Here is a 10,848-nt window from a genome sequence, read left to right as displayed (position 1 = left end):
GAAGTACTTACTGTTAGGCATGCCTCTAAAAATAAGAACTCATAGGTATATGAAATTTGGATATCCAATGGTAAGCCAATGTTCTATTTTGCATGATAATGTTAATAAAATAAATGTTACGTTATAAACAAACATCGATATTTATATAGAAAATACTTTTAAAATGTCATTTTTTTGGTTTATATTCCATACTATATAAAAATGTTTAAACTTTATAATTTATTTATATTATACTCCATTTGATCCTATTTATAAGAAAATTTGCATTTTTTAAATTTATTGAATAATTAATATATTTGGTATGTATAGTAAACCATATACATTAGTTATTCAATAAATATTGTACTGGTATATTTGCAAAGGACACAAGGGTGACGCACGATCCATTAAGGGCGGGTGGTGTTACTAGTTGCCCACTTATCATCGCATGTGCTTATTTCCTAATCACCTTGCATATGTATTGAAATACTCTCCAATCTATGCGGATGTGGAAATGACTGCCAATATTCATTAACACCCTAGAGGATCAGTCAACGAAGGGGGCCATATTTTCCGACACTATAGGAGAAATAACTACTTATTTCTCACGCTCTTGAAGGAAAAAGGACAATTATTGCTTTCTTGGGTTCCGATAATCAGGTCCACGAGGTCGATACAAATACCTTAATCTTAGGGTTGCAGAGGAAATTAAATTATCTTTAAAAATGCCATAGACACAACTTCTCACCATCATTGCATGAATTTAATGATCTTAGAAGCTCAATAAATGTCTTGTTCTAAAGAGCCTTTCAGGGGCTCTAGCTTGACCCATACATCATTCGAGCATTAAAAGGTTCTCTAGCCAGTGTCTCAGGCAAAACGTTGTAGGTAAAAGGCCACATAATGCTCTAAACGACATTCAATATGAAGACAAGCGCAAATACAATCACAATAAAATACTTGGTAGTAGGCGCCTTGTCCCCATACAATGTAATCTTAGGTAGGCCAACCCTTAACTTATTGGGAGTTATCTTGTCACCATTCATTTGAGTTTGAAGTGTGCGTTATCAGGCAAGCGAGTAAGAGTGGTTCAAGGATACCAAAAGGCCACTCAAGAATGTTATCAAAACAACTTGGAAATGAGAAGGGAGTAGGTCGCCACGCCGGCCCTCACCCAGACGCACATGAAATAGATGTTGCATGCTGAGATCTCAAGTTAGGGACAGATAACAAAAGACCCACTCCCACTAAACACTACAAGAGGCCTGAATTGGATCCTTGGACCATCAGATCACTAAGTTAAGCACCTCCCTATCTAATCCTGAGGAGGAGGATGAGGAGTTGACCTCCATATTAAGGGGGATTATCATTGTCTTTGTTATATATAGTAAAATGATGAATCCCTTTGTTGTTTAAGAATGTCCATGTTTTGTTCATGTCATTTTGATACATATTAACAAAACTTGGATCAATTTCTGAATATGATTGTAAAAAAATAAAAATAAAAATTTCCAAAAGACACATTGGGGGCAACCAAAGATCCATAGAGGGAGCACAAAGTCACTACTTTCCCACTTATCTTCATATGCACCAATTTCTTGATCACTTCGCCTATGTATTGAAATACTCACTAATCTACGTAGGCGTGGGAATGACGTCTCACTATTTAGTAACAACACTAGAGGCTCAGACAACAAGGGGCCATATTGCCTAATATATGGGAAATAAATACCCATTACCCACATTCCTGAAGAAAGATGGACAATTATTACTTTTTGGGATTCTTACACTCAAGTAAGGGTGACAATTTGATCAATTAAAACAAAATCCATCTGATCCATCTACTAAAAAATCCATCAAATCCATCAAATTCATCCACTACATAAAAGCTAAGTTAATGAATTGATTTAAATCTATTCATTTTTATGTATGGATTGATCCTATCTATCAAACATATTTTAATGATCCAATGAATCATATTTATCATATAACTTAAATTCATCGGATCTATTCTTAAAAAAATAATAAAAATGCAAATTAAAAAAAGTTTTTTATCTTTTATTTTTGAGAAAATATTGTTTTTTTTTAAATACAAAAAATCAACTTTTTCTCGAAAATAAAAAAAACCGTTTTTTTTTTCAAAATTATAAAAAATTGGTTTTTTGCTAAAAATAAAAAAATATATTTTTTGTCGAAAATAAAAAAAAATATTTTTTTCCCAAAAAATAAAAAAACCGATTCTTTTTTTCCGAAAATAAAAACTATCAATTTTTTTTTCACGAAAATCAAAAACTGTTTTTTTTTAAAAATACGAAAAATTGATTTTTTTTACGAAAAAAAATCATTTTTTTCGAAAATACAAGAAATTGATTTCTTTTCAAAAATACAAAAAAAAATTTCCCCCCAAAAAACATTTTTTTTTTCAAAAATACAAAAATCATTTTTTCTTGAAATAAAAAAACATATTTTTTTCTTCTGAAAATACAAAAAAAAAGATTTTTTTTCCAAAAAGTAAAATAAAATCATTTTTTTTGAAAATACAAAAAATCAATTTTTTCCCGAAAATAAAAAACGCTATTTTTACGAAAATACAAAAATTAATTATTTCCCCAAAATATATTAAAAAAAATTTAAAAATACAAAAAATCGATTTTTTCTCAAAAATAAAAAGAAAATGTTTGTTTTCGAAAATACAAAAAATCAATTTTTGAGAAATCAAAAACCATTTTTTTTCTAAAATACAAAAAATCAATTTTTTTCGAAAGTATATATATATATATATATATATATATATATATATATATATATATATATATATATATATATATATATATATATTTTAAAAATGGATATATTTAAATTAATTTTTTGGATAGATGTCCATCAACTTAAAAAGATGTTAATAGATGAATTTGATATTTTAAAGGAAATTTTAGTGGATTGTTAATTGATTAATGAATTATTTTGATTCATCAATTAACGATCCAATTTATATCCATTTTACCAGGCCTAAACTCAAGTCCACGAAGTTGATATTAATAGCTCAACCCTAAGTTTGAAGGAAATTTTTACCTTATATCCCTACATTTATCCTTATACCCCTACATTTTATAAAAAATACCAATTTTATTCTTATATATTTTTAAATAATTTATTATTTTATTATTTAAATATTTTTAAAATTTTATTTTATATATCGGAAGACTTTGTAAAAGAATTCCAGTAGTCATTTTTCACGTATTTTTTAAATTTTTTTTATGTACCGGAAGAGAGTTCCGGTACACAAAAATTAACTACCGGAACTCTTTTACAAAGTCTTCCGGTATACCAAAAAAAAGTCAAAAAATGTTTGAAAAATGAGTATCGGAACTCTTTTGCAAAGTCTTCCGGTTCACAAAAATTGACTACCGGAACTCTTTTGCAAAGTCTTCCGGTACACAAAAAAAAATGATAAAAAATATTTGAAAATGACTACCGGAACTCTTCTGTAAATTCTTCTGGTATATAAAATTTGACTACCGGAACTCTTTTGTAAAGTCTTCCGGTACACAAAAAAAAATGTTAAAAAAATATTTGAAAAATGACTATCGGAACTCTTTTGCAAAGTCTTTCGGTACACAAAAATTGACTACCGAAACTCTCTTGCAAAGTCTTTTGGTACATAAAAAATATTAAAAAAGTACTTGAAAAATGACTATCGGAATTCTTTTGCAAAGTCTTCCGGTACACAAAAATAAAATTTTAAAAATATTTAAAAAATAAAATAATAAATTAATTAAAAATATATAAGGATAAAATTGATATTTTTTATAAAATATAGGGGTGGAAGGATAAATGTAGAGATATAAGATAAAACTTTCAGTTTGAAGAGGGAATTCAATTATATCTAAAAACATATTAGAGAAAATTTTTCACTATTTTTATGCGTGCATCTTTTTAACATTGCAACAATTCTAAAATCCTTTGACAATCTTACGCAATAAGAGAATGTCATCTATTGTAATTTTAACAAATACAATTTAAAAAATAATTTTTCTCTTAGAGAGAATATTATTTCATTTTTATATTTAAATAATTAAAAATGTAACTTTTTGAACTTAATTTTATCAAGAAAATGAACAAACAATAATGCAAATAAAGTTTTTATTTTTATTTTTATAAATATTCTCTTTTCAATAACCTGATTTTAATAAATTTTATTTTTCTATTTTTCAATTTCAATACTCATTTTCTTAACCCGAAATTAAAATGAATTTGTTGGGTGGGTTCGCGCGGCGGGAAACGTTAACATGGCGGGTGGCAATGGCATTTGATAGCGGCAGAACTTGCAGCGGCGCGGATGTTTCCGGTTCCGGCGACTTTGATTTCAGATGGCACAGAGTTATGGAAAAGACGAAGGAAAACTATCATGTTACTCTTCTGGTGTATATGATTCGTTAATGCGAAATTATACTGTGAAGGGATCGTGTGTTATTCAAATCAGAAGGCTTGGAATTTTGGAGATAAGTAGTATCATGCTTTCTGATATGGAAATCTCTTTCCTTGAATTTCAATGTTGTTAGGGTTCTATATAGTGTGTATTTTAGGATATTTTGGATAGACTGTGTAGTCTTTCGTGTTTAGGGTTCTATATAGTGTGTATTTTAGGATATTGTTATTCCCGTAACCTCTAGTCTTGGCATGACGTCGTTTAATTGCATCTATGCTGTTGCATTATTTAGGTATGTCTTTTAAGTTGGAGTTTCCTTCTATACTCCTTAAGGAGTTTTTTTTTTGAGCCAAGAAGCACCCACCTCAGTTGTCGGTGTCAGTTAGGAGTGGAAATAGGTCAGGAGTTAAGTCTTATAAGGTCTGAGCCTGTCATAGTGTAAATTTTTAAGGCTCTGTATGATCTTGTCTGATCTTGCCTCATCTGACATTTTTAAAAGTTTGTGTTGACTTGAAAGTCTATTTAAAAGTATCTTTCACATTAAGGCTTCCAAAGTCACCCAAACCTGATCCGAAGATCTTTTATATACTTCCTCGGCTTTTTAAAAGTATCTTTTATATACTTCCTTAATTTTGACAAAAATGCAATTAATACTATCTTGAACTTTGAAAGTGACAATTAAAAAGGAATAAAACATTATTAAAAAGTGACATTTAAAAAGGAACGGAGGGAATACTATTTAACCTATTTTCTAATATATATATATATATATATATATATATATATATACTACTCCGGCTTGATTTATAAGCAAAAAAGACAAGTTTTACGTTTATTAAGAAATATAGTTAAGTGCATTTAAGTTTCTTGATTTCATGTGAGAGACAATACAATTACTAGTATACCCTCAATTAAATTGTTTTCTATTAACAATATTAAGTAATTAATGCAGGGATACTTTTGGAATAAATGCATTAAGTATACCTAGATTTGTTGACATTTGCTTATATTAAAGGCCAAAAAAATTAGAAGACTTTTGCTTATAAATAAGACCGGAGGGAATATATATATATATATATATATATATATATATATATATATATAAAATTTCATAGGCTTTTTTAATAGCCTAACCGACATCAACAACTGAACACGGGTAATAATTTAAGAAAGTAAAACTTTTTTTTAATATAATCATGTTTGCCGTTGGCGAAACACTGGACACACCTTCAATCTGATGTGTAAGTGCTATAGAATATAGGTTATGAGCTAGTTTAGGTGTTAACCATACTACAACTGATGTAAGCTGATTCACACCCCTCTATATTAACTAATCTGCGTTAGTTCTTCGAGTTAGGTTAGTTGTAGATTAGTTGCTTGAGTTTATTGCCACACAGTTTTGTTAGGTAGGTAGCTAGTTACCCTCACCCTTTATTTAAACCATCATATGTTATGGTAGTAATTTTTGTTCTCTTGAGTTGAATCATGGTTTTGAAGCTTGTCTTTTGACGGTTTCTCTACAGTCCTATTAATATATTGAGTTTTTATGTTTTGGGAGGTTAGGGTTGTGTTTGTAAGAGTCAATATCAAAGGAAGGTTTCATGAATAGAGTTTCTAACATGGTAGAAAGTGATGACGAGGAGGATGGATCAAGCAGGGTTGCCTTGGAAGGGAATATGCTTTAAGCTTTGGTAGTGCATAGAGTAATTAAACTTTTTAATATTGTATTGCAGGCAACTCTGTAGTTTAGTGCATTGCCAGTTCATAAGTTAGTTATATCTGTCTCATTTTGTTTAAGGAAGTTACAAATTGCGTGTAATTGGTGTACCTTAAAAATACTGAGGTTTGAGTTCTCTTGTTAGTAGAATAAAAAAATCACTATACATCAATTTCAATTGGAGATTCTCTCTTGTGTGTGTTCTGAAATCCAACTTTGCATCACCGAGCTTCTAAAACCATTTGCATGGCCTCCGATCCTCTTTTAACGCCTTCAACGTTGCAACTTCGACCATAGTTTCCATCCAAATCATTCTCCGGCATTAGTGCTTAGCTTGACGAACCACCGTTTTCCGAGTTCTCTTCATACTCATCAAATCACTGAAAAGCTCCATCACGACAATTATGGCGTTGGAGTCTCACATAGGATGTGATATCACCTTACAAGTTAGTTTTGTAGGGTTGAATTAGGACAATTCCAAATTATATGATTTAGTATGGCCAATGTTTTAAAAAACCGTCGCGGTCGCGTAAAAGTTTTCGCGATTTCGGTCGGTACAGGTGTTGCAACATTGAATGTGGCTGTCGCGGTGTGAAATAACCACAATTTGTTCTTTAACTTAAAAACGGTGAATAACGGTATCGGCATCGACAGATGCCGATACCGTTTTGTCGTGGCCGTTTTCGCAGTCGCAGACTGTTTTTCTAAACCTTGGTATGGCCCATATAAGGTGAGCTTGTTTTGCGCGCACATAAGCTTCATAGATTTTATGCTCCTCCTCAAGTTCCTAGTCATTTTTTTTTTCACAAAATCAGATTGTTTTGTAAGAATTGAGAATCCTGGATATATAGTCCGGAAACTTCAAAATCAATGGCTTCTCCCATGTCTTCAAGCCTTGCTCTTGTTATTTGTCTTACCAAAAGTCACTGAATGTTGATACTCCTAGCAACTTCACTTTCCTAGTCTTGACATCACCCACCAACTAATATGTCCTTATGCATGTAATTTGATGGAAGAGAGGTGAGAGTCCAAGTGTTATTTTCTTAAGAGAGTATTATACTCTTCAGTCATGGCTATCACCAATTTTGGATCCTTGAGAGTTTGACGATGAGTGGGTTCTAACTGGGCTATGCCAGCTCATCAGTTAGTTACACTTGTCTCTCTGTTCAAGGCAGTTGCAAACTGTATGTAATTATAATCTTGAATGAAAAGAAGAAGACAGCTTGGAGGTTCTGATTGAGAGCATATTAAGAAAACAGCCCATTAATGTAAATGTTGTCTAAAGCTTGAAACTCCCGAGTATTCAAGCTTTTAACACAGGTACTAATATTGTCATGCTTACACATGATAATGAACATAAAGTGAGATTGGATATTAATTTTTAATGCATTCTATGAGACTTTGGATGGGTTGATAGTTGGTTTAGTCGTCTCCTTGCAATGTCTAATCCCATAATCTAGTCAATATTGATTCCATTTATCTTTTGAGTTGATTATACTTTGTACAAATCAATTCTTAATAAGCCAATTTATTTCATTAATTTGTTTTTGTAATTCATAAACATCAATGCTTGAATTTACTAATCTACTTTTGATTGTTGATTAATCTAATTCCATCTAATTTTCTTAATTACTTCTTGGCTGATATATTTCCACTCTATGTTGGGAATATAGAGATGTAGTCATACTTGGTTCAAGAAAGTATGGAGTGTGCATCCAAAATTGTAGAAAGGGCTGTCGATGTTGTGTTGGACCTGACTATTCGGCATGTGGGTTACATCTTCTATTACAAGGAAAATGTTAATGAGCTACGCAGTCTTGATGAAAAGCTAAGTCTTCAAAGAAAGAGGCTGGAACATGCAGTTGCTGAAACTGAGGATAATCTGGGAATAACTGAAAGTGATGTTACAGCTTGGCTTCAGAAAGTGGATAAAACTAGAACTGAAACAGAGGAGTTTCAAAATGATGAAGGCCACACGAAGACAAGGTTTTCCAGTGGTTTATTTCATTACTTCAGGAACAGGCATAGACTAGGGAGAAAAGCAAAGAAGATGTTAGTGGATGCCAAGTTATTAATAGATGAGTCAAAGTTTGATGGAGTTTCCTATCAGCAAAAGCCAACATCTATGCATGCTGCATCACTTGATGCTGGCTATGTAGAAATTGGTTCCAGAAGACATACAATTGAAAAGATAATAGAAGAACTCGAAGATTCTACAGTGAGAATGATTGGAGTGCATGGGCCAGGTGGTGTGGGTAAGAGCACGTTAATCAAAGAAATTGTTAAGAAAGCTCAAGACAAGAAGTTATTCAATGTGGTCGTTATAGTAGAAATAACTGACAATCCCAACCTTCGAAAAATCCAGGAAGAAATTGCATACGTGTTAGGATTGAGTTTGGAAGGGGAAGGTGAGAGTGTAAGAGCAGATCGTCTAAGGAGGAGGTTAAAGACAGAGAAGGAAAACACCCTTGTCGTCATGGATGACCTTTGGGACAGGATAGACTTGAATAAGATAGGGATTCCATTTGATGATGATGATATAGATGATGATTCAAGTAATATGACAATTGAAGATATGAAGGGTCCTAAGTTCACAACTGTAAAAAAAGGAAAATCTCCTGGTGATTATAAGGGGTGCAAAATTTTGCTAACTTCGAGAGATAGAAAAGTATTGTCTGATAAAATGGACGTCAAGTCAGTTTTCTGTGTGAGAGAATTAGATGATAAGGAATCTCTAATGTTGTTTAAGAAGGTGGCTGGAACACTTGATGAAATATCCACATTTAAGCAAGAGATTGTTAAGAAGTATTGTGCAGGGTTACCCATGGCAATTGTTACTGTTGGAAGGGCATTAAGAAATAAGAGTGAGTCAGTGTGGGAAGCTACACTAGAAAAACTTAAAAAAGAGGAGCTGAGTGGAGTGCAGAAATCTATGGAGATTTCTGTAAGGATGAGTTACGATCATCTAGAAAGCGAGGAAATGCGGTCCATTTTCTTACTTTGTGCTCAAATGGGTCATCAACAATTAATTATGGACTTGGTGAAGTATTGCTTTGGTTTGGGTATACTCGAAGGGGTCTATACGCTAAGGGAAGCACGTGATAGAGTATATACATCAATCCAAAAGCTAAAAGACTCGAGTTTGATGTTGGATGGTAGTTCCAATGATCATTTCAAAATGCATGATATGGTTAAAGATGCTGCTTTGTCTATAGCACACAAGGAGCAAAATGTATTTGCTTTAAGTAATAGCAAATTAGATGACTGGCCAGACAAGGACCAACTCGAAAGGTGCACCGCTGTCTCTATACGCAACTGTGATATCATTGACGAGCTTCCTAAAGTCATGCATTGTCCTCAACTTAAATTCTTCCAAATTGACAGTGATGATCCTTCTTTGCAAATACCTGAGAATTTTTTTGAAGGAATGGAAAAACTCAGGGTATTAATATTGACGGGTTTTCATTTTTCATGCTTACCATCTTCAATTAAATGCCTATTAAACCTCAGAATGCTTTGTTTGGAGCGGTGTGTTCTAGTTGACAACTTATCCATTGTAGGAGAGCTGAAAAAGTTAAGAATTCTCAGCTTTTCTGGATCTCAAATTGAAAGCTTGCCAATTGAGTTAGAACGCTTAGATAAGCTACAGTTGTTTGACATGAGCAACTGCTCCTTAATGAAAGTGGCTCAACCTAATTTCATATCAAGGTTGACTTGTTTAGAAGAGTTGTATATAAGAAAGAGCTTGATCAAAATGAAGGTAGATGGAGAGCCAAACCAAAGTCAAATTTCATTTCTTTCTCAGTTAAAACATTTGCACCAATTGAGAGTTGTAGACTTGAGCATCCCGAGTACTACAGTTTTGCCCAGGGACTTGTTCTTTGACAGATTAACAGATTACAAAATTGTGATTGGAGACTTCAAGATGCTTTCATCTGGAGATTTCAGGATGCCAAATAAGTATGAAGCGTTAAGATCTTTGGCATTGCAGCTGACAGACGGCGCTGATATTCACTCCCATAAAGGGATAAAGTTGTTGTTCAAAAGAGTTGAAAATTTGTTGTTGGGAGAGCTAAATGGTGTTCAAAATGCTTTTTATGAGTTGAATTTGGATGGATTTCCAGATCTTAAGCATTTATCCATCATAAATAATGATGGCATTGAATATATCGTTAACTCAATGGAGCTATTCCATCCTCAGAATGTTTTTCTCAATTTGGAATCTCTATGCCTCTACAGACTGAAGAACATAAAGATGTTGTGTTATACTCCAGTTACAGACGCCTCATTCGCCAAATTAAAAAGCATCAAGGTCAAGATGTGTACCCAGTTGAAGTTTCTCTTCTCCTTTTACATGGTTGGTTTTTTTGCTTGTCTAGAAACAATTGATGTTTCTGAATGTGATTCTTTGAAGGAGATTGTTGTCAAGGAAGGGCAAGCAAATTTTAATAAGATTCAGTTTCACAAGCTACGCTCTTTGACACTACAATCGTTACCATCATTTACTAGTTTTTACACCGGTGTTGAGACGCCCTCTGTAGAAGAGCAAACAACAAAAGGGGATCACATAGAAATTACTGTTGCAGAAGATGATCGCAGTGTCGTGGATCCCCTTTGTCTCTTTGGTGAACTGGTATGATATTGCACAATATTCCTCTAGTTGTCGTTAATTTGTGATCATTTGTTTCAGTTGTTGCAAATATAGTAATTGTGCGTGCTCTTG

The 10,848-nt window shown here is 32.7% G+C and overlaps 1 protein-coding gene across 1 annotated transcript in view; it reads left to right on the top strand.

Moving 5' to 3' along the window:
- The first annotated feature begins 4,216 nt into the window (after window positions 1-4,216).
- Window positions 4,217-10,848, top strand: part of LOC127076002 (uncharacterized) — a 33,958-nt gene continuing 27,326 nt past the window's right edge. Inside the window, exon 1 of the mRNA XM_051017552.1 lies at window positions 4,217-10,758. Within this exon, the coding sequence (XP_050873509.1) occupies window positions 7,828-10,758 (2,931 nt within the window). The 5' untranslated portion in view covers window positions 4,217-7,827. The remainder of the gene's footprint in view (window positions 10,759-10,848) is intronic.

This window comes from Lathyrus oleraceus, chromosome 4 (assembly GCF_024323335.1).
Source record: "Lathyrus oleraceus cultivar Zhongwan6 chromosome 4, CAAS_Psat_ZW6_1.0, whole genome shotgun sequence".
NCBI lineage: Eukaryota > Viridiplantae > Streptophyta > Magnoliopsida > Fabales > Fabaceae > Lathyrus > Lathyrus oleraceus.
Note: the sequence above shows the minus strand (reverse complement) of the source record. Positions and strands in the feature narration are given on the sequence as shown.